Raw genomic sequence first — 27,873 nt, forward strand, 5'->3', positions numbered from 1 at the left:
CGTGTTGCAAACACATACCATACGCTGAGACAAGACCGTAGAGGCTGTAATACTGCGTGTATTCTCTATTATTGATGAAAATAAATTCATAAAAAACGGGACATGACATACAATTGCAAATAACAAATAATACATTATGCGTCACATACAATGAACTCATTTCGATTAACATCCCGTTTAAGAGGTACCAACATATGGAGTAAAGCTTTTAAATTAAGAGCCATCAATTATTCACAACTCCGCCCTGAGAGGGCCATAATATACCACAATAAAATGTTTTAACCAAGTTACCAGACAGTCTTTCAATCTAAATCTACAGTTCAATGAGTTCATGAGAATGCTGACTAGGGAAAACCCTTCAAAGGGAACTTGATATTTAACATGCACGGATATAAACATTGAGGTTTATTAGTACTCAATAACCCCATAACATTCCAGAAAATCGAGTCATCGGTCTACGTGAGCGTTCAAATGCGTCTACTATCCAGGTAGGCAGCTTACCAGACTTTGAAACACAACCTACATGTTGTACATGCAGGAAAATACCCACACTCGTGTCGTATCAGCTGACGTGAAACGTTAGTTGCCCCTGTGAGCGCCCCTCTAAGCCCCCCCAACCCCCAAACATTAAGCCATCGGGAGGAACACGAAATCAAATTGTCCGCATAATGTTAGATCAGAGTATGTTAAGGACAGAGATTTTCCGTTGGAGAAAACAAAAGGCCACCTACAGTGATTTGAGCCGCTCCAGTGCGAATGTCTTAACCCGCGGGCCGCTCCCGACACGAGGCCTTTATCCGGGATCAAACAGCCGCGGTTCTGGTGGTAGTAATCCATGCTCAAAAATGGGTTCGGACTTGGAGTCAGTCCAACGACGTCCACACTCTCGTACATCGTGGAAAAAGCAAATATTCTCCAAACGTAACGTTAAACGCCTCCTTTTTAAAAACAGTCTGTGTGTTATGTTTCTTCTACTCAGTTTTCAGTGTGAAAAGGAAATAACACAACACTGGCAAAGTTTGCGTTTAACGTAAAAAGTCTCGTGTCACGACAATGACACAGAAGCGTCTCTATGCAAAATGCAATTTAGCACAAATGCGTGCATAAAAACAACTTTAAAGAAAACGTGTTATTTGTGTAAGTCTGTTCAGCAGAAACTCGCGCTGTCCACGGGGAATGAACTACATTCTTCAGATCTTAAAATCCTGCACCAGTTGTTGCAACACTACGATCGGCTTGCTGTTAAAATTGCAGCTGTATATTGGACCTAAACATGAGATCGACTGCACTATCCCGCGCGCAGACGAGGACAGTCCGTAGAAACGTCCGAAAACTGTCTCGAGCAAATGTTTTAAAAAGCGCACAAACGCCCCATTCACCTCCTCGCTGCAAACGAAGCGTATGCTAAAAAGATGTGTTAAAATACGTTGTTTTGACGTACATTTACTGTAGACACACACACACATTCAGCCGCCCGAATCGATGAGCGATCTAAATCTTATGAATAATCCTGTTGTAGGGCTGCTGCTCCGACGAGAGAAGGACTTGCTCCGGTGTTTCCAGACGCTGCGAAGACGCGAATTCTAAGTAATGTCTTTAGCATCTTGTGTCGATCGGCTCGCATACTTGTGGGGAATTTCTCTTCAAAAAACAAAAGCACTCTTCGACAGGGCAACTCAGATCTTCACGCACTTCCCAGGCTATCCCACAACGCAATTCTTGACGAGTGTCAGCAGCTGCGCAGAAACTCCGCCCACATCAACCCCCATTCCGACTGCCTCTCTCTCATTGGCTGCTGATAAACCTAATCTCAATCTTATCAATGTGTGATCTATGCACGAGAATCAATCGCCATTAAAAACTAAAGGATGAAGTTTGCAGAAACTCATGTGTACATGGTTCTGACAGCTGTTATCTTTTTATTAAAAGCTTTTTACAACAACCTTTGTAATACAGCAAGTAAACTAATAAAATAAGGAGGTACAAATACAAAAAGCAGAAAAACAAATATCTATAGCTATATATAACACATATTACAGCATGAATAGTGTCTCCTTAATGTCTTAAAATTGTATTCTGCACAAATTAGTCAGTACTTTAGTAAACCACCATGCTGTCTCTCTACAAAGGAGACAATCGCAAACCTCAGGACTTCTTTATCAATTCAAACGGAGGTAAACAACATTTTGCAACACTATCTAGCCACTAAAAAATCCATAGACACTGTCTGGAAAGTGGTGCTCATAACAAGGCAATGAACACTTGGGCTGCAGCCCTGTAGCATCCGTCAGCTCGACGCACCAAGGTTCCTGCCATCCGCTGATGGCTCCATCCATCAGTGAAACGACATATTAGCCTCTCCTTATTTTCCGGCTTCAGCCCTCACATTTTTGTCCTTGACATGTAAGAGGTACTGTATTGATTTTTCACCATCTAAAATATTAGCCTGCGCTGCTTATTCAATAAATACACGTTTATTAATGGACAGTCCTTTTGATTCAGCCAGATCACATAATAACCGCTATGAAATGGTCAAGAAAATACAGTGCCTCTAAGAATAACGCTTCACGTTTGCTGCTTTACATTTTTAATACAGGACAAAACACATCAGATAAAATAGGCCACACTATATTAAGAGTATGTGTAACAAATTACAAGACGACAGCTCAAATGCATAACATTTAAGAATGTTATATATATATACTGTATATGAAATAACTGGCTCAAGGAATGCCACGCTATGGCAGTGGTTCTCAAAATGTTTAATTGTAAGGCCCCCTTTGTGTAGGGTGCATCGCTTTGCGGCCCCCCAAATAAAGACTTATAATCTTAAACTTAGAATTTTAATGGAACATTAATTATTTTGGTTGGTGGTCTTATTTTTCTGATGTTTGATTGCATAAAATGTGTGATAAATTTCTATATTTCATAAAATGCCACAAAATTGTTTGCCCCCTAGATCCATCTTGGGGCCCCCGAGCCCCCAGTTTGAGGACCACTGCGCTATGGTTCCGCTGCAGTGTCCTACTAGTGTAAGCTACATGTGTCATTGATGGGGGGCAAACAACCTTAAATTCTCAACACCCAGAGATTGCAGGAGTTGAGAAGGGCAGTATAGCGGGGGAGGAGGGGTTGTATTGCGGCTGTTAGGAATTCAAAGACTTTATGGAGCTTTAGGAGGAAACGCATGAGCAAACCTGCTGGCAACTTGAAAGTGTGAGGCTATTTATTACCCTCAATCTACCTCCTCCCCCTTCGCCTCCTCCAAATACGCATTAAAAAGCTTCTTTAAGCTTCACTTCTAATCAATGTTCCCTGAGTGCTGAAATATGATTGTCAGGAGAAGATACATGACATTTGGGCAATGTCTTTAATTAGATAATATGCAGCCCAATGTCAATGCAATTACTCATGAAAGTGAGTTTTGAAAGTGTGTGCACTCTGGGAGCAGATGGGTGTTTGTATTCACTCACAATACCTATAATCTACTAGATGGGGTGGAGCCAGCATTCAATACAGTAAAATGAGTGCTTGTGCTGACCCGTTACAAAGTAAAACAGTATGGATGTACCACATGCTATTATCAAGACAAAGCTTAAAAGATAAGGTTGTGAATCAAATTCACACATTCTCAACACTGACAAATTTCTTCACCCCTCCACTGTCACTGCACTAAAGGCCATTTCAAATGGCCCATTTGAATAAAAAAAATAAGGCAAAGCAAAGTTATAAAACATGATCTTGCAGGTTTGATCTCAGTGACATTGTCCTCAATCTCAGGACATCCACACCATTAACTCTTCTGTGAACCTTGCTGAAGCGAGACTTACATTAAAAGAGCTATTTTACCTATATAGCACATACAGCCATAGGGCTGAGTGTCATTATTACTCAAAACTCTTACATCATTGTAAGTTATGGTACAATATAAAAGTATTAGGCAGTTAGCACCACCTAACTGGAACCAGCTTTAGCACTGGTGTTTGTTCACTATTACTATATAGCAGCTGATGCTTATTGCTGTGGTAAACATATGGTGGAGATTAGCTACTGTGGACCACCTCTCTTCCAGATGTGTAATGTTTGCGGTTGAAGGCTATTGACTGGTCTGCAGAGCTGCTGATGATCCTGATCGCTTGAGCAGTCAGGTCTCATTACTCTTGGCTCAAGGTCAAGGATTAACTGATGAGAATAGATCCGGCCTGCACAAGTCATCCTTATGGAGGTTTATTTGAATGTGGGTATGTGTACTTGTGTTTGAGATGTATGTGGGATATTAAGAGTTTAAAGGAGTCATATGATTTTATTTTAACACAGTTCCTTACTGTATTTATACAGTAAAACATTTGATACAATTCCATTTTGACAGGCAGGCAAAATTTTCTGCTAAGATCAGGGTGTAGCACGAAGGGTCAAGTCTATGCCTGTGCATCCACATCACCTGTCCCCCGGCTATGCATCATAACGGCCTATTGACCTTCTGACCCCTCGTGTCCCAGCCAACAGATGAACAGCTTGGAGATCACACATGGCTATTTAGTATTACATCTATACACCTACATAAGTGTGCTTTATAAATGTCTACTAGTATTACCGCTATCATCTAACACATCATGTTATAAATTCTCCTTAATAGCCAAGCTCTTAACGTGTTGCCGTGGGTCCTTTACTGCTACGATGTGTAGTGACCAAAATGATGAATCTTCCTTCTTTTCTCTAGTAATGGCCCAAGCGCATATTCGGTGTAATAGGGAAATGTGGCATGCTGGTTCAAATGTTAATGGTCCATCTGAAATCTCCTGCTTAGCCAGCAGGTTGGGGAACAAAAGCCCCATAGAGGTGCAGCTTGCAGGGTCTGGACATGACAAATGCTGCTGAGACCGGGGCAGCGGTTGCTGTGGAGCTCTGGGGAGGGAAAAGAGGGGGCAGTGGAATGATCTACCAAACCCGAGCCTCATTGAGGGAGTCGAACAGGGGGGCAGCAGGGGTCACCCCATCATCATCACCATTTCAAAGAGCCCAAGAGTGAGGAGGAGCAGCGTGCGGGGTGGGGGAGGTCTGTTGACCCCGACCAGTGTCCCTGCAACACTCCATCTTCTGTGGATGGTAATGGCATGAAAGGAAGCCCCCATCATCTCTGCTCCTTGCCACAGGGACCACAACAGGGAGAGGGGCGAGGGACAGATAGGGGTTTGCTCTCTAAACAGGCCTATTACCTTGACACCCCCTAGAGGAAAGACCCTCACCCCCGACACTCTCACTCTTCCAACTCCCTTTCACATGGAGACAAACACACACACACATACATACAAAAACCCAGTGGGACTGCTCGGTGATAGTTGGCCCCAGGCAGGAAGAATTTGGAACATTGTATACACAGGCAAAAACAAAAGCCAGATATGAGAGACAGAGTTCAGAATCGTCACACAGGCCGCGGAAAGCCAGACCCAGAGCCAGCCTTCCAGGCCACCAAGCTCTCTATCTTATCAAAGCAGACCCACTCCCTGTGGAGGACCCCATATCAACACACATGAGAACATCAAGCGGCCTTTGTGATAATGCACGGCCTTTACTGCCAGTGGCTTAAGCCTAAACTCCATGCATATCAAAAAGCCCCAAATGTGCTGGCCAAACCACTGCTTTGCATATAGATACGGAGCCTATTGACATATCGATTCTTCTGGCCAAGGACCCATGAAAGCAGCCAACGCAAATCCCTTCTTTAATCAGCGAAAGCCCCCTAAAGCAGTCTGAACTCGGAATAAGAGCCAGTCAGTTTGCTACAGTGCACTCACAATGGCCTGGCAAATGCGCCATTATGACTTGTTTGACCCTCCTCTCCAAGTACACTGGCCACTTTGAGAGGGTAATTAACCCATCGTTCCCCTCCCCTTGATACAATTACAATAGAAACACAGCATTCCTCAGGCTCTCTCGTGCACTTGCGTTGGGAAAGAGGGGTAACAGCAGGACGCGAGGCTGTTGGCCGGGTCGTGAGGCTCACCTCCTATAGATAACAGGTTCAGTCCTTGACAATTGCACAAGTAACTTACATTTACAAACATTACATTTACGAATCTGACAGACGCTTTAATCCAGAGCGATTTACAAGGCACTAGAGGTATACATTTTATCAGTATGCATGACCCCAGGATTGAATTTATGACCTTGACAAGTGCCTTGCTCTACTAGTTAAGCTACAAGAACACAAAAGATTGATGAATTGTTCGGATTTTAAAAGAAGGGAAACTAGTTCGCCATAAAATGCTTATCATGTAATATATTAAGATATGCAAGGCAGTAGTGATGCCAAGGTCACAGGTTCCATAATCAGGGAACAGAAGATATGATATAGAATAAATGCATAATAAGATGCTTCGTATCAAAGTCAGGTTAACCTATGTACAGTATTGTTAGCATATGAATACAACAAGCTAAACACAACATACACACACACAACCAAACAAACACAATTTTACTGTTTAACGCATTAGGTATGATAGGTTCACAATTTGTCAACACTGTTCAAGTTTTACCTAGTATTTATACATCTGCTTTAGGCAGTGTGATATAAAGAGCTCTGTCTCTCTCTCTGTCACTCCCCGTTTATCCTTTCCTTTTTGTGTAACTGTGCTTCTTGCATGCAGAACAAGAAACACCTCCTATAATCCACTCCTCTGAGGGAAATGAAAAGGGGAAAAGGGAAGGTGAAAGATGAAAGAGGGTTGGGTAGTTACGATGGATTACAAGCTCACGGAGGCAGTGGGGGAGGCCAGTGGACTGATAATATTTAACCAGACCCGGGTGGACCATCTGGAACCAGCCCCCCTTCATCAACAGTCCAGGTCTCACATCTGGGTCCTCCTTTAAAGGAATAACTCACTTCTGCTTTCAAACGAATGATGCTGTTTTGCATTATTTGGAAAGAACCTAAACACACAACGTCCCCTACCTCGTTGAAAAACACTTCCCATGTGATAACACAACATTTGAGATTATTTAATTACGTCTCAATTGTGAAAACACTGGAAGAGAATTTATCAGACGTGGAGAGCAAAGGAGCTGCCACAGAGCTGCCTGGTTCTGTCCAGTCAAAATAAAAATACTTACATTAAAATGATATTTGGACTTCTGGAAGTTGCTTGCATGTTTCAGATGAAAAAAAACGTATTTGATATCTTCAATGACTTTCATGCATATTCTTGCTTTTAATCACATGCTATTTTAGTCCTTTTCTCTTCCTGCACATGCATCTCTTGGTCTTGCAGTTTATACTATTAGTAAGGTTGGGATTCCCCCTAATTCCCCTGAGCAGCTGCAGACCCATGTGGGGTTGGGGGGGGGGGTTGTGCATGAACAGGAACAAACACACTGACCCCCGGACCAATTGGCCAGCCGCTCTGGTCCCCATTCCGAGAGCCACTGTACTTCCCGTCTCCAAACTCCAGTCTGAGAAAACAACCACACTGTCACTCCAAAAGCCTTTCCACATATTTGTAATAGCGGAGCCCATTCTCAGAGAAATTAAAGTTTGACTGGAGAATATGTCAGTTTGAGTTAAACTTTTACTTTGATGATCCACTTCTCATTCTGAGTTATTGCTTATTGACATTGCAAAGCAGTCCAGGACAATGATTAAACAAGTATAATTGGCACAATCAATAAAAATAGATTTTCCCTCCAATTCCCACATCAAAATGTCCCCAATAGGTAATATAGAGAATGTGAAGCTGACGTCACGCCTTATGTTGCATATTGCAGTGGTGCCGCCATCTTGGGAGGATAATACTCCACTGCTATTATTGTCTTGATACTGTTACTTGTTTGGTTTGATATATGGAAAAATCAAAAGTGTGATGCTATTGCAGTTTTTAACACAGCAAGACCAACCTACCATATATATTTCCTAATCAAACAAGAAAAACAAAAGCACTGCATTGAACGCACTAGCAGCCATCCTCCCAAGATGGCGCAACATTCAACATGTCGTGACGTAGCTTCACATTCTCTATAGTCGAGAGCTAAATGAAAAACCTAGACACACACTTACAAGAGAAAAAAAGAGGTAGAAAATGCTAGAGTCACTGTGTTAATTCAGCATTAACAAAAGGAAACGGTTCTACCAAGGGAAAATGTAGTAAAAGTAAATGTTTGAGAAAACCAGAATGCACTTCTGATTAAAGTTTAGCCATTCTGTTTGGGTTCAACAATCTTGCAATTATACATGAAATAAGACACATTAAATAATTATACATGAAATAAGACACATGAAATAAGACACATTCTGGCATGGAGGGTATAGATCACCATGCCAGAAGCGAAATGCTCCTGTAAATGTCAATACACCATTTTTAGTTTGTCTTCAAGCCAAAAGCACTGAGATCAAAAGAGCTGAGCTCAGCAAATTTATGCACCGGCCCCTTTCCATCTTCCCTCTAGTTTCAAGGGTTCACATATCTTTTAACTCACAATAAACTTCACTCTTAACACTACAGTATATGCTCAGCACAAAAACACCATCTAAAAGTTTGCCCAATCCATCAATACACAGTAAACAGTCTTCAGGGAAAACTGATGAAAAAACTATATAACGAAACTGTATCGTCAAATCAGCTGCCCATGTATGTTTTCAAAATGACTTGATATGATACAGAGCAACCACAAAAGAGTTCCAAGAAATGACTGAGCTTCTGGACACATGCCATCCACATGGATTCATGAGTGATTGTTTCGGTAATTATGTGATTTTACAATTTGGTCAAACACATAAAGTTTCTAAATGAGAACAGTGATAACCTATGCCATTGATACAGTTTTGTTGGTCATAGATAAACATATTAATATTCTTAGATCCATTCTTAGATATCCAATCTCATTTAAAGGCGCAGTTCTTAATTAAAAGCGGCCACTAGCGTTGTATTATAGATTTGCCACGAATCGCTCAGTTCAAACACGACGGTGGCCACCACAGTACAAAAAGTTGTCGTTCTCATGTTGACGCAGGGAAGAGATTTTGCGGGCATTAGAAAGACTGTAGAAAGAGCTATGACTTATGTATTACATAAAATAAAAGGTTTGTGGATTTTAAGTTTAAAAAGAAGCATAAAAGTCAGGCTGGAGCTAGGACCTGCGTTAATATTATAAAGACTTTCCAGCAGAGACACGTTAGGACTAAGTCTTTTAGCAGATATGTACTCACAGATATCTATGGAGATACTTTCCAGCAGAGAGAGACGTTGGAGAGAAAGATCGTCTAAAAATCACCCTTGAGGAGGTTGCTTTGATTCGGATCAGTACGTGAGTAACATACTAACATACCAAGATATGTTGTTGTTGTAATGTTAGCTGTGTGACGGAGCAGTTTTGAGCGTCATTGTTTATCTGGAACCGCTTTAATTCAATGAATTCATGTATGTAGGGCCGCTCTGTATGTAGATATAAATAGCTTATTCTAAGGTATTACAAACATAATGGTTCATTAGGTCTTTATACACCTCTAAAGAAATAGTTTTGTATATTATATTGTATTTCTGTCAATACATCCTCCTAAAAATGCCGTATTGTTCCTTTAACTAAAAGATCTACATAAGGTTGGTTGTCCAGGTGTCCTGACAACAGAATGTTAGTTAGGCTCGCACCAGCTTCAAGCATTACCTTTAAACTGCAACCATTACCAATTTAACCTTAGCAATTGGCAATTGTCACAATTACCCTCCCTTCACAGAAGAAAGAACAGCAGTTGTCAGCGACCACAGGGCAGGGTACAAAATCAAAGCAGAAAAGCCAATAGCATCACTCGGACACAATTAGTGAAAAGGAACTTTATGCTCCATGTGCCACAAATGATTAGCAAATGAACTTTTCCTTTTGGGGTAGACGAATAAGGCAGCTTATTCATCTCCCTGCCAGCCTCTTAAATCATTTCTTTCTAGAGCATTCCAGAAAGCTGCTGAACTGAGACCTGATTGGTACTGACATGATGGCATAAGGGTTTGGCAGGAAGATTACCGGGCGGTCATTCCCTCTTAAACAAAATTGTTGCCTAATCAAGATAACATTAACATTCTTCAATAGAACAGATTTCTTCACGTATAAATTCTCTGAATCTATGCTTGCAGAAAAAAATGAAGGCATAAATAAAAGGCCTTTTTTACACCTGGGATTAAAATCCATCATGGGAGATCCCATTACAAGTGGTCAGCGGAGGCACATTGCTTATACACCTGGAAGTAACATCCATCTCAGATAGGAGGGTCTTTGTGACTTCATCCATCAGTCACTGCATCAGTGTGTTATTGCATTGTTCATAAAAGCACTAAACAGAAAAAACAGCACAGTTCTTCCTCCAAGATATACTTGAATTTACTAGGCACACATGTACAAATTTATATAGGCAAAAATGTGAAAATTCATATTTGTGTGTGTGTATATGTATACAGTATATGGGTAGCTGACAAATATACCGTACATGTGTCCTATGGTATGACACAGCAAAATGTGTCAAAAAACAAACTGTTGATAATATATTATTTTGTATAATTTTCATATTTATTATAGAAAATAGCATAAGAGAGATTTACTGCATCTTCATAGTTAATTTTTGCTGTCACACTATAGGACACATTTACGGTATATTTGTCAGCTACCCATATAATGTGCATTTCCAATCTGTATCTAAACCAAAGACATTAAAGCTATGTATGCTCTCACAGAAATGTCACAAAAACATCTCAATACTTTAAATACTGACAAAAATCTGACAAGCATGCCCCTGGCCTAAAACTGTCAGTAATATGTATAAAGGAACTTGTTCTCAAGTTTTGTAAAGCAAAATGCAATTTCTTTTCATTACACAAATTCTCAATATTGTAATATATTTTTTGCACTATATAAACAGCTTTTTCCATTCCTTTTTCCACTTGATGTTATCCATTAACAAATTACATTAGCTCAGCAGCTTCTCAACATTGTCTTGTACACAGTTCCTAAACATTTCAGCAAGAGTGTAAATGTAAATGTGTCGATTCTTTTAAAGAGTACAGTGGCTTGCAAAAGTATTCACCCCCCTTCATTTTATTCACATTTTGTTATGCTGCTGCCTTATCTTAAACTACTTTAAATGATTTTTTTTTACATTAATCTACACTCCATGCACAATAATGACAAAACAAAAAACTGATTTTTGACAGCTTTGCAAATTTATTAAAAATAAAAAACAAAAATAAGTACATTGCATAAGTATTCACACCCTTTTCTGGGACACTTGAAATTTAGCTCAGAAGCATTAGTTTTGCTTGTTGATGTTTATACACTTCGAGTGGAGTTAACCTGTGCCAAATTCAATTGAATAAGTATGATTTGGAGCGGCACATACTTCTCTATAAAGGGTGCAACAGCTGAAAATGCATATCAAAGTAAAATCCAAGACATGAGGTCAAAAGAACTGCCAGTAGAGCTTTGAGACAGGATTGTATCAAGGCACAGATCTGGGGAAGACTTCTGAAAAAAATCTGCTGTATTGAAGGTTCACAGAAGCATGTAGCCTCCATTTATCCTCAATGAAAGAGGTTTGGAACCACCAGATCTCTTACTTGAGCTGACCTCCTGTCCAAACTGAGCCATCGATGAGGAAGGGTCTTGGTTAGAGCGGTGACCAAGAAGCTGATGATCACTCTGGTTGAGCTCCATGATCATATATGGAGATGGGAGAAACTTACAGAAGGACAAACATCACTGCAACACTCCACCAATCTGGGCTTTATGGCTTAGTGGCCAGACTCAAGCCTTTGCTCAGTGAAGACACGTGGAAACTTGAAATATGCAAAAACGTACTTCAACGAATCTTTCAAACTGTCAGAAACAAGATATTCTGGTCTGATGAATCTCAGATTCATGCATCATGTCTGGAGAAAAACAAGCACTGCTCAACACCTGTACAATACCGTCTTAACAGTAAAGTGTAGTGGAAACAGCATCATGATGTGGGTGTGTTTTTCAGCTTCAGGGACTGTACACAAAATACAGCGATAATGATCATGAAAACCTAGCCCAGAACATTCAGAACCTCGGACAGGGCAGAAGGTTCATTCTCCAACATGACAATGATCCTAAGCACACAACTAAAACAATGCAAGAGTGGCTTATGGACAACTCTGTCTATGTCCTTGAGTGGCCCAGCTAGTGCTTGAACCCAACTGAACATCTCTGTAGAAACCTGAAAATGTCTGTCTACTGATGATCTCCATCCAACCTGACAGAGTTTGAGAGGATCTGAGGAGAAGAATGACAGAAAATTGCCAAATGCAGATGTGTAAAGCTTTTCACATCATACCCACGAGTCTGTAAAGGTGCTATAACCATTGAGGTTGAGGGTATGAATACTTATGCAATGTACTTATTTTTGTTTTTTATTTTTAATAAATTTGCAAAGCTGTCAAAAATCAGTTTTTTGTTTTGTCATTATTGTGCATGGAGTGTAGATTAATGTAAAAAAAAAATCATTTAAAGTAGTTTAAGATAAGGCAGCAGCATAACAAAATGTGAATAAAATGAAGGGGGATGAATACTTTTGCAAGCCAGTCCACTGTATGTGTACTTTATTCCTTACAGTTTGTGTGTGTATAGAATGCTAATCCCGTTACAGTAGCACACACAGTCAGGAGTAATCCGTCATTAAGAGGACACTGCTGGTTCCTGTCATTGAGTCATCCGTTTACTAAATGAGGTCAGACTGATGTGTTGTTTTAATCAACCCAGCCTGCCTCCATTAATTATTCAGCACCTTAGTGGATAGGGAGCCCTACGGCCAGGAGAGCGAAATAAGGAGGGAGTGTGAAAGACCGCGAGAGAGAGTGAGCGAGTAAGAGGTAACACAAATAGGTATTGAATAAGTAAAAGGTAATGAAACTGCCAAAGATGCTGTACATAATAGAGACATGGGAACGTACGTATTATCAAAGATATTAAAGGTCCAGAGTGTAATATTTTGAGGATCTATTGACAGAAAAGCAATATAATATACTGTAGATAACTGTCTTCAGACGTGTATAAAGACCTTTCATAATGAAATGTTATGTTTTTATTACCTTAAAATGAGCCATCTCTATCTACATACACCGCAGGTCCCTTACATGGAATTGGCCATGTTGTTTCTACAGTAGCCCTAAACGGACAAACTGCTCTACAGAGTGCGTTTCTTAAATACGTTATCTCCTTCGACAAAGAAGCGAAAACGTATGACATCTTAGATCTGTGTCAGCCACCGTAGTGCTTCGAAAGGAAGGGGTGAAGTGAGCTGTTGGTTGCAATTCGACAACTCACCACTAGATGCCACTAAATGTCATACACTGGACCTTTAACACTTTTAAAGCACTGCATAAATTATTCTTAAAATGGTTTTAAATCCCAATCAAAATTGCACTAAGTTCTAATAAAAAGTGTAGACTGATTATACACATGCTCAGCTGCATCTAAAACGCTCCAAGAAACACCCACACCCTTCTCGTGCACTGTCAGGCCGGCACATCGTCAATGGCACAGAAGAATGTCAGCAGGCATGGAGTGTGAAAGTGTGAATGTGAGGGTGTGAGAGAGGATGGATTCTGGGTCACCGAGTTTCACACCAGCTATCAGGCACTCAAACACAACATACAAACACAACAAGAAACTCAGAGAACTTAATATGACATTCACAACAACAAGACGTCCTATGAAAGTCAGCATGCGAACAGGAAAACTAGAAAGTCAATAGCTCATTTAAAAGGTGAAATTTACAGTTGTAGTTATATCATCACAGATAAACTTATTTTTATATGACATTTTAAAAGTACTTAAAGGTCTTTTTTACTCTACATTATAATGGTTTAATGAAAAATTGCACTTGAAACATGATAGAAAAATATAGCTTTCCATCAAGGTCATGTAACCGAACCTTTCGTGCGAATGATGCCACCATATAGGTCAGAGCAACCAATAGTCATAAAACAACCCCCCCAAACAGACCACTTACACAATAAGTCAAACACCACAGATAAAGAGATAAAAAAAGAGAGAGATAAAAAGATTAAATGCTTTAACTTATAATAATCTAAGTTATAGAACAGTGGCGTTTTCTCCTCCTCTTTCTCTCCTCCTCCCTCACTTTCTCTGCTAGTACACAAATTTAAGGATGGGGTCTGGAGATTTATGAGCTATAGTGAGAAGTGGGCCAGAAAGCCCTCCCCGGCTTTGGATCTGCTTTGCCGCCTCCTTCTCGTCTTTTATTTCCATCCCTCCCTCTCTGGTCCCACCGCTTTCTGCTCACATTACCCTCTGTTGAGTGATAAACATTGTCTGTGGGCAGTAAATTCAGTCTGAGCCTGACAGGCCTCCAATAAACCAGTCTATTCTCTCACTGTGAGGAGGCTTTGGTCTGGAGGCCCACAGGAAGGGAACACAGCCGTACACACACACACGCGGACTCATACACTCAGAAATGTACACAAATTGAAGATAAACAAATATAAAGATAAACAAGTTTCGAGGGACAAGATAGGCCTACACATGGTGTACATCATGCACATCAAAGGCGCAAATAAGGAATAAACACAGGAGACACATTCATACACACTCCCACAAAGAAACAATGATCAACAAGACTCTAAAAGTCCTTAGAGAGGATGGCTGAAAGAAATTTGCCAAATGCATGTAAATAAAGAAATCACACATTTTACTTTTAAAACGGATTTTTAACGATTATACGTTCACAAATATTTACTTTTAAAGTCATTTGAAAGTATAAATTAAAGCTAATTTCTTAATTAAGTTTTAATTTTATGTTCAATTACTAGAATTACATTACAGTTAGTTACCATTTATACAGCACCTAAAACCACAGTGCACCCGCTTACTCATGGCAGCTGGCTAACTCTGTAATAAGTGGTTACACTACAATTTGGCAAGAAAATGTATCCTGTAAAGGCAATACCACCTGCTGCATGTGGAGCGAGTAAAACTCAAAGTACAAGGGAGGAGGCAACCGCAGGACGGAGCAGTAAATAGCCACTGCATTTGCTGCTGTTATACGTGCAAATATGATTATTTAGTGATGAATTGTTGTTTTGCCAGTCCTCTTTAGAATAAATTCAAATGGAAATGCTAGGCATACTTCCAGATTTGTTTTTGCATCTTATATATATAACTCCAAAAGCTTTTAGTTAACTGCAATTGAAACCATAGAATAAACTCGTGACATATATATCAGTGAGAATTTATAAGCCATACTGGTAAACTACTAGAATGGATCAACATGCAGCAGTTACAATGGAAGGTGCATCCTCCATTTTATTACAAAGAGCTGTCGGAAAAATTCCTAATACGCCAAAGATTTTCAAATGAAATGGAACGTTGCAACTTTAATTGGCACCAGATGACCAGCAGACTCAGATGACCAGCAGCACAGGCACTGAAATAATTACGGATACACCATAAACGTCTGGCAATAATGGAAAAGCTTCTTCTCATCTACTGATGGCAGCTGACAATTACAAATACAAGCAATAAATCTGGGTGGTCACAGGTGCGCGCACACACACTCACACAGGCTCTTTCTGTCCTCTACATGTCTCCCTAATTGCATGTTTTAAGTGGAACTGTCTGGTGAGTCCATTTATTTGATTAAAAGGGTGTGCACTGAAATCCACTCTCGATTGAATTGAAATTCCCAACACTAGAAATGGCTTTGTGCAATACATAAGAAATTGTGAAGCATTAAAACTTTTGAATAAGTTTCATTAATAAGTAATTAACTAAATGAAATCTGTTTGCCTAATAGATTGGAAGTTCACGTGCAGCTATTAATTTCATTTCATTTCAAGATATGACCACAAAAATGCATTCTAACAACTGTGAAGTTCATTATAAGTATGAGGAGTGGTTAAATGGTCATAAATGGTCATCTTTGAAAAAGTATGTAGCTTTGTAATATGCACTTACAGTTTAACACAGAAAACATTCTGTTACCAAACTCACACCCTATATCAATGAACCACCAACTGTGCTGTATGATCTCATTTGCTACAAGAGAAATCCTGCTCGCTACGCAACAACATTTCCTATGTGTGTGTGTGTGTGTGTGTGTGTGTTCGAGTGGGCCAGAGACGGCTGGGTCTGTCACAGCTGGATTGTGAACATCTGTCAATGCACACAGCAGCCTCAGAAGTAACCTCCCTCATATAACACAAACATATGCTTCTGTGACTATACAGTACACTAGTACACAACATCCAGCTCTGGACAGAATACAGTCAGGACTAGAAGCATGAAAATGACACATGGTTGCAATTTCTTTAGTCTGAAAAATCAGACCAAGAGCAAACGCAATGTTACAGTTTATACTTTCATTTGTGATTTACCTACAACATCACAGCTGGAAAAACTCAAGCATGTAGAAAGAGAATGCTTTTGAGGATTTGTTTGACTGAGTGTGTATAAAAACTGGTTGAAACTTTGTTTCCGATCACTTGGGAATGCTATGGCCTGGAATTCTTCACATACAGTATCGACCTAGTACATTTGAAATATTCATCAAGCTAAAAATGGAAAATTCAAAGCTGTGAAATAGAAATGTTGAAATTATTTATTTCATTGAGAACTACAAACAACAACCCCTAACAGTCACTTTCTTCAAATGTTCCTCTGTTTTACATTAATGACTCGAATGCGACAACCCAAACAGGCCGGATATTCATTATGACACTGTGGGTGAGAGCTGGTGGCCGCTGTAATGTTTTTGGCATGGCTTTTAAGAACTTGCAGTGCCACAAACCCTCTTTTGTGGCACAGGCAGCTGATACACGTTTGAATTCAGTTCCTTTTCTCTCAACGACAGCTACTGAAAACCTTTAAGAGCTCATAAAAGTTAGCTTGAATTGAGTTTGCCAGAATTGAGTAAACAAGCGCAGGAAATCACCACGTGCTAAATCATTCTATAAATACACCCCCAAATAGGCCTATTAAATCGCTTAAGGAGTTAACTGCAGCAGGCGCCCCCCAGGGGCCCTGATTTACGGGACATCGCGTGTGTGTGTCTGTATGTGTGTGGCTGTTTGTATGTGCAAATATGAATGGGTTGTATGAAAGGCCATGTTTCTCAATCTGAACTAAAAGCAACACATCCTCACTGTTGTTGGGCAACACACACGGCCAAACATACACATCGTACCCCTTTACTGCTCAGCTATGGCCTTGGGAAATATTATTTATGGCTTAAAAATGGGGAAGTCCATGTTGACATTCAAACCATAATGCAAGCATGCATACCGAGTTGAGTTTTGAACTAAACAAAGAAAGTATGAATAGAGAACAAATCATGTAAAACAGCTAAGAAATGATTAGAAAAAATATTGAAAAGCTTACTTGGATATGAAAACAATGCTTCGTTTACACTGTTTTATCTAAATCTTAGCAAACATGCTTTCATTAGGTCTAGCATTGGAATGCCCACTTTTCACAGTCCATTCTTTTATCAAGGGTAAATTAAGCCCCGCACCACACTTTTTGTTGAGTGTATTATTTCAATGTCACATTAGGAAAGTAAAACGATCAGACACAATCCATATGACTGAAGGTGTCCTGCTTTATGCATCTGACTTCTGATTGCAAACGCTGTTTTATTGAACAGGGGCTCATTGAAGCTACGATTCACAGCCTCTCAAGCACATAAGCACACACACAGGTGTTTAGATGAGTTAGAAAACCAAACAACCTCAGTGGATACTCCGTTTATGAGAATTTCAGTTCAATTAAAGCAGCAGGCCAGATCTGGAGCTTATGAAGTGTGAAGACTCATTTCACTGGTAGGCCTTTTTTTCAAGGACATTTATTCAATACACTGGTGTGCACTGCCTCACTAAACTAAACTCCACTTGACACATTATATTTATATTTTCGGTCTTGGTTTCCACCAAAGTTATTTAAACATCCTTAAAACAAGATTTCATCTTTTTGTGAAGAATGTGTGAAGTTTAGGCTGTAGGGTAATAATCTTGTTTTTCCTTTTGAATTCGATTATTTTTCTTACTTCGTAGGAAAACAGAACAAAGTTTTGTTTTCCCCCTGAAATGTAACGAGTGAAATGTTTTGCTTCTTAAGCAAATATCTTGTTTTAGGAATGTTTAGATAATTGTGTTTGAAATCAAAAAGGTGATATGGAGTCATGTGATATATTAAAGTGATAAGTTCACCCAAAAACTAAAATTCTGTCATCATTTACTCACCCTCACGTCATTCCAAACCTGTATGATTTTCTTTCTTCTGCAGAACACAAAAGATATTTTGAAGAGTGCTTGTAACCGAACAATGGCGGTACCCATTGCATTCTATTGTATAGACACAAATGCAATGCAAGTCAATGCGTACCGCCATTGTTCGGTAACAAGCATTCTTTAAAATATCTTCTTTTGTGTTCTGCAGACAATAGAAAGTTATACAGGTTTGAAATGACAAGAGGGTGGATACATGATGACAGAATTTCTTTTTATTAGCTGAACTATCCCTTTAAAGTATAGTGATATTTTACCTCACAACATTGCACTGACTGATTGTAAATCACAATATATTATTATCATATCTCAATGTTAAGTTGTTACCCAGATTTTCACCCCAGAGGTAAGTGTGCAGACACACAAACATTCCTTCACACACATCACTTTTAATGCCTTATGCTTTTGCTTGCCCTCATTTCCAATACAAGGACTTGTGAAGGTCGAGCCAGCAAGTGCGGGATCAGAATAGGACCAATAAAAGCAGTTCCTTTAACAGGCTTTTAGCGACCTGTGAGCGCCATCCTTTTAACAGTGTCACCCCGCGGCCTCTCAAAAGCACGCTAAGAGCGTGCTCTCCTCAAGGGAACCTCAGTGCTTTTCCACACCTCAACTAAAACGGCCTTCATACAGCTTCATCATAAGGGCGACAATGAGTACATGACTGTTTCAGGTTGTTGGAATTCTTTAAGACTATCATCAAGGCTTCGTTTAAAATATCTCAGTATAATGGCTGCTATTAAACAAACAGTTCCTCTTCAGCTTATCAGTGCTAAAAATGAGTGTCCAAACCTCCTGGAAAAATATTCATACAAACACTTTGTGCAGAGTGCTGTCATTTAGTCAGAAAGATTTGTGTCAGAGAGCACAGAAAAAGAGAGAGAGAGAATGCAAGAAATTCAAGAAATTCAAGACCCAAAAGGGAAGATTCTTCTCTGAAAGGCCGCCTGCCTGACCCATGGTGATTTAAGATGCCTGCAGGCTGCATGGTCGCCACCCTGTCTGGTTGCCCCCCGCTGCACGTCGTACGGACACTGGGATCAGTTGATGCTGCCTGAGCCAACACGAGATGCGAGCTGCATACACGCGAGCTGCATATGGCATTTAGTCAGAGCCAATGACTCATCAGATGGTAATGCTGACCAGCCTGAGGATGCACTACTTTCTGTGATGAACAGATAACATCCCGCACATGCTCATGAGACCTTCCACTGTTGTTACTTGTAACACCTTTTCACGGTGAGTAAGACTGTGTGATCTATGACGCAGACCTGAAACAAAGAGTTAAAAGAAATTGCATATACATTCCTGTCAGCGATGAGAACTTGTGAATGCGGCGTACTGACTTGTGAATGCGTACATTTGTGGTTAATTTGTGGACGTACATTTGATTTGATTTGATCGTGTGATTTTATACAATATGCAAGTCTTAGTTTTCTACATAAAATCCTTCTACATTATGTAAAGAACATTCTGTGAAAATATATTCTTGATTATTTAATATACTAAGTAATGTCATTTTAAAATCTGAAATCATAGTGAAATTAATGGTTGAAGATTGTAGACTTTAGCCTGGATTTCACAGACAAAGTCATAATAGAGGAGGAGCGGGTCTAAGGTGGTCTCATTGAGCAAAGGTACTCATACTACATTGTTCATAAAAATGAAGAAAAAAATAATGTCTAATGTCGATCTAAACCGGTACGTTCTTGTTTTCATGCACTATATTTCCAGACCACTCATAGCTTTAAAAACATAGGAAATGAAAACACTGACAACACAATTTGACAATGTTAAAGTGAGAAAAAACGTTACAATGAAATACAACAGCCCCAGTCTTTTATAGAGAATTGTAAGCAACAGCCACAACACCTATAGCTACCCCTAGAGCTAAAAAAAATAACTTTAGGGGAAAGTCTACCAAAATAAGATGCTGCTCAAATGTGAAAAGTAGCAGAACTTTAGTCCGTGGGAAACACAGTTTTCCCCCCTGACAAATATGTCTTTCCCACAACTATCAAACCAGCGATTGGGCACATGCAGATCAGAGGCGAGCTGTGAAATCAATACGATGAGCGTTGGAGTCAGACACACGTAAACAACATCAGAATGCATCAGAATCAGACTGCTCAAACAATGACAACCGTACCAGTCCCAGATATGAGCTGTGACAGTATGATTGTCATAAACTCGATCTGCTGCTCCGGGCATCCAGAGAACGACTGCCACGTTAGACACATGTAAATGAGCAGTGACAATTCTCTCTGCAACAACGGGATTCAGAAATACAGGTGCAACTTATTTGAAATTACTTTTTTGGTTTTCAGTGCCATAAATGTATCACTGTAAATAAAAGTCATGGAGAAAAGGGACTAGATTCGATCCCGCATCGCCTGCTTCAGCACCACAGTGGAGTGGAGTTTGAGTTAAATCAGTAGATGGCTAATTCCATATTGGATCCCAAGGGGTGGGCAATTTATCACACATTACTGGAGATCCGAAATTATTGTTAATTACTACATGAGACTAATTGTCCCAATCTCTGCCACAAGCAATTGATGTGTGATTAAACATCCTAACCATAGGACAAATGAACCAATGACATGGTGGCCCTGGATGGAAGGTTAGTAGACATAAATATCGCCCTGACAGGCCCGCAGGCTGAACGCCCAGCCTGGGCGCATCCCAGGTGGAGGCTGCCAAATGCAGATCCATCATCCACACGACAAGCATAAAGAATATCCACTGTGACGAAGAGGAAAAACAGCAGGCTTGACACTGGTGGTCTGCTCCTCATTCAGAGTAGATGGGAATCCAAATGACACCCGAAAGTTAAATGACTTGGGCAGCCCCTGCCAGAGCGGATAGACGGCATTTTCACACTTCCAGGAGCTTCCAGAGCGAAACCAGGGATGCTCTGACAGCAACAGGCCCATCGCTGCACACACGCTGCGAGGGGAGAGTGAACGACCGCTGCCTGACATCTATCAAAACCTGTTCCAGACAGCTGGAGCGGCATAGGCAGGTGTTGTTTTGGCAATGGACTGCAAACCACCAGACTGAAGAACTGACAGATCTGGATGTAGCAGGTGAAGCGCTGTTTTCTAAGTTTTGGTCAAATGGTCAAAAGACAAGAAAAGTCTTTTTTTCGGACACTGTATGACTTCCTTCATCTAGACAATGTTTCTATGATCACCATACTTTGTTGGCCTTTACCCATCCCTGAACACAACCGTATGCCAAACCCAAACCACAATATTTCAGGAAAATGATCGGTTGCCATATTTTTGCTCAAGTCCCTTATCCCCATACCTAAAACTTAACTGGCTAATAGAAATGCTAATCTGGGAGCATGTTCTACTATGGGAAACATAATGGGGAAATTATGTCTATTAAGTCTACCTGCCGTGTTGTTTTAACAAAGAACAGACAAGTGCATTATGCAGTAGTACTTTATTTTCTTTTACTTTAGTCATGCAAGTCAAGAATAATGAATAATTCAACGCAGCACACTTTAAGGTTAAAGGTCATCTGAAAATCATGCAATGCTAGGATGGGTAAGCTTATACGCGTGTTCACATCAGCTAACTCTGTTGCTTTGCTGTTGCTTATGAAAAGCCAATGAGACAGCAGAAGCTACATATCTAAAATTAATGAACTGAACTCATCCTCATTTCCCTGCACAACAAAGTCGGCCTGCTTTAAATATTTCTTGTCTTTCTCTTTTTTTAGGAGCCCTGGACAGATGGAGGCAGGGGCTGTTGGTAGTTTCTGTAATGCTATCCACTTCACGGCATTAAACTACATTTTATATTTTACTCAAGTGGCGCTTTGGGGGCTGTGAGGGCAGAATAGAAGTTTGAATCAGAGGAAATGGAGCTATCAAGGTTTAAGGCTATACTTAAAAAAAACACCAGCCCAGATTTGTTAAAAGACGTATGGAAGCCCCAGCAGAACACAATGCCTGGAAGGCCTGACCATGTAACACTTCATTAGCCTCACGTTCACTAGAGAAAGAACAGACAACTGAAAAAACTGCAGAAACTAACATGTTCATATTAACACTAAGTGCCATCAATCCATGTCAACAATAATGCGACAGATCATTTAGATCAGGGTAATTTAAAGGGATATTTCACAAAAAATGAAAATTCTGTCATCTTTTACTCACCCTCTTGTCTTTTTAAACATGTCTGACTTCATTTCTTCTGCAGAACACAAAAGAAGATATTTTAAAGAATGATGTTAACCGTGAGTAAATGATGACAGAATTTTCCTTTTTGGGTGAACTATCACTTGAACTTCGGTCCTAGAGGGCTGATGTCCTCAAGACTTCTCATGACGTCATGTAGCTTTATAATGTTTATGTTGAAAAGCTACAGTATATTCAACACTCCACCAGCGAGCAATTCAATGCAAATGTCAACCTTACCACGAGCAAGACCAAGTTTTTACTGTTTACGTTTTTTTTTACTTTATTTGGTTTAAATAGCCGTATGAGGTATTAACGTTTGTAAAGCATTGTTTATGAATTTCCATAGTCAAGTAAGTGTAGCTTTTCAGCTAAATGTATAATATTCTTCCTCTAAAAATGCACACACAAAAACTAAAATCAAGTTTAGAGACTGTAAATGTCTACCCATAATGCTAAAATTGCTCCAGTTGAGCTACCGGAATAGCAGTTCACCAATTCACCAATGAAAGAATTCTGGTTGCAGACACCAGTGACATTACAGAGCATTGCAGATCTCAAAAAATATACTTGGATGGAAGCTTCACACATATGAGCTGTAACAATTATGACATTCTTCTCTGCGTGTGTTGCTTATTCGGTGTATACAACGTCTATGCTCACTTACTTAGAGGTAGATGCACAATTTGGAGTTTCTTTAGGGGCTAAATAAAAGCAAAGACTGGTATATAGAGTTATACTTTATTGTCAGGAAATTTGTCCTGTGTCCACAATTTGTTACATCTTAATGTTTAAAATATTAATAGACACAGGTACCAATGATTTCTTGTACTGATTACCTTGCCTCATGGCAGTATTTGGTACATTGTAAATAAAACGTGGCTTGGATTACTTACTATAGTCTGTGCACTCTTAAAGACCAATGACTCATAACTAGATTGAAGTGATACATATACTCTTACACCCATAATTTTCATCGCAATTTTTACAAGATTTGCAAGCTGTGCTTTAGATTGCACAATATACTTTGGGCATACAAAACAAGAATAAGACTAGCTTTCAATCTTTATTAGGAGAATATTGGTTCACCTTCCCACTGCCTTCTATGAAACTATACTGAAACACTCATAATTCAATTCTAACTAAGAAGTCCACACCGGAGGTGGAGGTAGAGGTCTGCATAACTCCACTGAGCCCAAATCTAATCACCCTGCCTTCCAGCTGGCTGAATTCTATGACTGCCAGTGGACACTTCATTACAGCACAGCAAGTGACAAGGAACCCCCTGGGGAACCCTTCTAGCGCCTGCTCAAGTCAAGAGCGACCAAGTTGGGCGATCTCTAGAATGACAGGCACCTCCATATCTATCCATATTCCATATCTCACGCCACTCATGTGGAATGAGAGCTCAACGCTTTTAGGGAAGATAAATAAATGCTCTGCACCCTCTCCATGCATGTTCTCTCAGACCTCATTTGGACTTCATGCAAATACACAGCCTACAGCAAAAGCAACAGAAACTTATTTGGGTTTTATGGCGATACAGTCTCCTTGACTAATAGGTTTATCGGAGGTAATCCCATGCAAACTTTTGCATCATCCTCGGGAAGCAAAATAAAAATGTTCCCACAACACCCCCGACTTCTTTTCTCACATGGGGCACCAAATTTAGCTGTGCGCCTTTTCTCGCTCGACAGCTTGCAGAGTCTTTCCGTGAGTCGACAGGGGCCGGGTAATAATTAGCCCCCGTGAGCGTCAGAGGGTTGTTTGTCATATAGCGCTATGCAGGAGGGAGCCGTCGCTGACTGAGAGCCAAAGCCTCCCCGCCAGTAGCATTTGGCAGCAGAGTTGGCTGATTGAAGATGCGCTTGCACCCACCGAGTCAAAACATTAGATACCGTCATTTCAAGTGTGCAAAGTGGACAGAAATGTCTCTAAGATCACCAAACAACAGAGAGGGGATGTGCTCTGAAACTTCTTGTTTCTCTCTGCAGGTAAAAATGGAAAGTTACAACTTTTAGTCCATCAAACTACTTTACTCAAATAATGGTTAGGACTGGATGATTTATACTTATGGATAAAAGTCTGCTTGGCATGTTTAATATATTCAAAAACAATAATAGTATAAGATATTTACTGCTGTTAATTGCTATGTTTCGTTATACTGGTACATATAAAAATAACAAATTAAAACAAAATTAATAGATTAATAAAAAAACTAAATATTAAGTTATATAAAGTTATATAAATAAATATTTTAACTAAAAAGTAGTGAAATTAGGGCTGTCACAATATCCATTACACAATTATTGTGGCCAAAATAATTTTGTAAAAGTTATAGTTATATAAATAAATATAAAACTATAAATAAATATTATATTATAAACAGTAAAAATATAAATACATTTAAAAAATAAACTTAAAAATAATTAAATAATGAGATTACTTTTTAAGTTAAATTCATTTTTAAGTTTTATTATTTTGTGCATTAATTTTTTGGCCAACGAATCATGCTGAAAATATGAGTGTAGTGATGTGAAAAGAGAGTTTGTGGCTCACATTTTATGCCGGTGCTGAAAATTTTGATAATCATTGTTTTTAATATCACATTTGTTGTCAATACCTGTATATTTTGACACCCCTAGCTGGGGCCGGTTGCATAAACTGCTTAGACTAGTCTTACAAGTTAGTCATCTCATTTTTTCTTCAAGACTGATCATACCTTCTCTAAATCTGCTAGACAAAAAGGTAGATTGGGCTAATTGAAATATGAAAAGTAATACTGATTAGTCCAACTGATTGCTAGTCAGTGAGACTAGTTAAGACGCTGTCTTAACTTAGCGGCTAAGTTTATGCAACTGGGCGCTGAAATCACGGTTTAAAAAAAACACCTTGTTAAATCATTGCAGAGCAAACACACAAATACTGTAAACAGGTCAAAGCATTTACAAATTTGCCTGCTCAGTCCTAATACTAGATATTTATATATTAGCTTCTGTTATGATGTTTCATTCAGTAACCATCAAGTACTCACATGCAAAACTCATGCACAAACAGACACAAGCAAACACACACAGTTCAAGTTCACATAAGGACGTCCATAACCTCAGGCACTGTGGGCAGCATGGCATCTCGTTTTGCCCAGGAACATTCCAGTGGTTTCTGCACCTCAAGTGTAGAACAGGCCAAACAACAGATACTAGTGATAAACTGAATAAACCAATGAGATCTGACACATCAAGGCAATAGGCCTCATGAAACAGCAGGGATCATGTACACAGGTTGTGAGCAAACTCAATGCGTGTTAGCTGAGCAGAGCCTAGAGTAACATCAGTCAGATCTGTGGGCCTGACCTTCACACGAGAAAAAAACCGGAACTTTACAGAGATTACTATAAACAATCACCAATTGTAGTTGCATATTGATTTTAAATATATCTCATATGCATTTCTATAAATATAGCCACACAGACCATTCTTTATGGAGCTATACAAGCCAGACTCAAGGAGGGAGATTTTAAATTATTTCATTGTGTTTGTGGGGAAATTAAGTTTCATATGTCACATGTAAATGCATCTACCACGGTAACAAACAGCAGATGTATGTTACCCCTTATAAATACAGGAAGTCACAGATACTCACTTGCAGGAGATGGAGTGCTATATCCACTGACAGGAAGTCCTGGGAGGGCTGGAGGGGAAAGCCCACCTAACACATGAGAAAAGAAGTAATGGTAGTGGGGCATTGGGAATCCTCCTAGAGGTGTGCCCAACCCTCCGGGGCTTGGACAGGGGTTGCCGTTTCCAGACATGGCACGCTCAGAAACAACACTGAGTCCCAGACCTGTGTGCCGGTTATCCATGATGGCCGATTCTCACTTTCCCATCATGAGCTGCTTTGGTAATCCAACCAGGAGAGTCTTGTAACCGAGTGTCCCTGCGGTTGCGTGTTATAGTGGGTGTGTTTGTCTGTGAGGAAGAGGACTTGGTTAATAATTGGCTGTCTAGGGTGTGGATGAATGGTTATGACGCCATTGGACCAGAGTGACAGCTCACAGGTATACAAGTTTCCGTTTTGGTGTTATGTAACTTTCTGGATGCAATCCCAAAGTATTTGAGTGAGATGTTGTGAATTCCAGCACTGTTTGTCTATATTTTCTTCAATGAAGACTGAAATTGCAGCCAGAAGTTTGACCCAGAAGTTTGGAGAGGCTGTGTCTTAGCAGTCACAGTCTGATTAACTAGGTTTTAGGACAATGCGATGCAAGAAGAATGGAGAAGTGGTGCTCCAGAGGTCACAAAATGCTCTCGGGTCAAACCTGTCACAGTGAGTCAACCCAACACAGAGAACTCCTTGACCTATGAAAGACAGAAAGAGAATGGAAGAAGAGAGGAGAGAGGGTTTTATTTATTTAAGTACACAAAAGTTGAACATACATGCATGCTTTTCAAACATACACATAGCAGCCATATACTGATTTAGTGACAAAAAATGGCCAATATTTGTCCATTTATAGATGTATTAACTGATTACTTTCAATAACCTGTCTGACTGATTTGAAGCTGTTAAACTGTTACTTTTCAACATTAGTATAAATATACTTATTTTATCGCGTTTTCTAGTACAAATTCTTAAACCAAGATAAATTTACTTGAGAAGCAACATGACCCAAGACTCAGGCCAAAATATCTGCCAATATAAAATAAAATAAACTTGAACTTCTCAATAAAGAGGTAAAACAAGTTTGTTTAATCTCAGTGGCAGACATTTTTGCTTGTTTTAAGCATAAACATAATATGGCTACACATTGTGCACAATATATTGAAATTATCGTAATATCGCACATGTGCATTATTGCAATGGTTTTAGGCTGATGCAGATAGCAGAGACGTGTGGAAGATGATCAATAATCAGAAAGAATATGTTGGTTTCAGTTTTTAAATATATTTTAATGTAGTAAACGTAAAGCGTTATCGTAACGCATATCGTATTATTTAACCAGTCATCGTATATAGCACTTTTCCTCAATATCATGCAGCCCAAGTACTTTATTTTTATATATTTTTTAAAACACAGGCGCAATATCTCATTCCCATAATTACCAACGCAACCTACTAAGAGCAGCGCAAATTAGCACAGGTTTAATACACGTTTTTTCGGCATTAAATAAAGCCGAATACCAGTACAACAACGAATGAAAACCTTAGTAAATTGCGTTACGTGATTGTTTAAACACTTGTGTCTGAAGAGGAAACTCCAACAAATGCATATGCAATAACGTCAGTCGCAAAAACACCCATGTCCATGCCTTTTCAGCGCTAATTGTCATAGCGTGTCTTTAATAAATACCGACAGTAGTTTTTTTCACCCAAAAGGGCCGTT

The 27,873-nt window shown here is 39.6% G+C and overlaps 1 protein-coding gene across 7 annotated transcripts in view; it reads right to left on the minus strand.

Moving 5' to 3' along the window:
• Nucleotides 1–27,873, minus strand: part of rarab (retinoic acid receptor, alpha b) — a 115,367-nt gene that overhangs the window by 32,200 nt on the left and 55,294 nt on the right. For 4 of the 7 annotated variants that reach the window (XM_057345727.1, XM_057345726.1, XM_057345731.1 and 1 more), the window contains exon 3: nucleotides 26,134–26,849. In XM_057345727.1, coding sequence (XP_057201710.1) covers nucleotides 26,134–26,353 — 220 coding nt within the window. In that variant the 5' untranslated portion in view covers nucleotides 26,354–26,849. Of the gene's footprint in view, nucleotides 1–731; nucleotides 1,734–26,133; nucleotides 26,850–27,873 lie in introns of those variants that run through there. The other 3 variants (XM_057345734.1, XM_057345732.1, XM_057345733.1) reach the window with 3 other exon arrangements.

The sequence above is a fragment of the Triplophysa rosa genome, linkage group LG11 (genome assembly GCF_024868665.1).
Source record: "Triplophysa rosa linkage group LG11, Trosa_1v2, whole genome shotgun sequence".
In the NCBI taxonomy this organism is placed as follows: Eukaryota; Metazoa; Chordata; class Actinopteri; order Cypriniformes; family Nemacheilidae; genus Triplophysa; species Triplophysa rosa.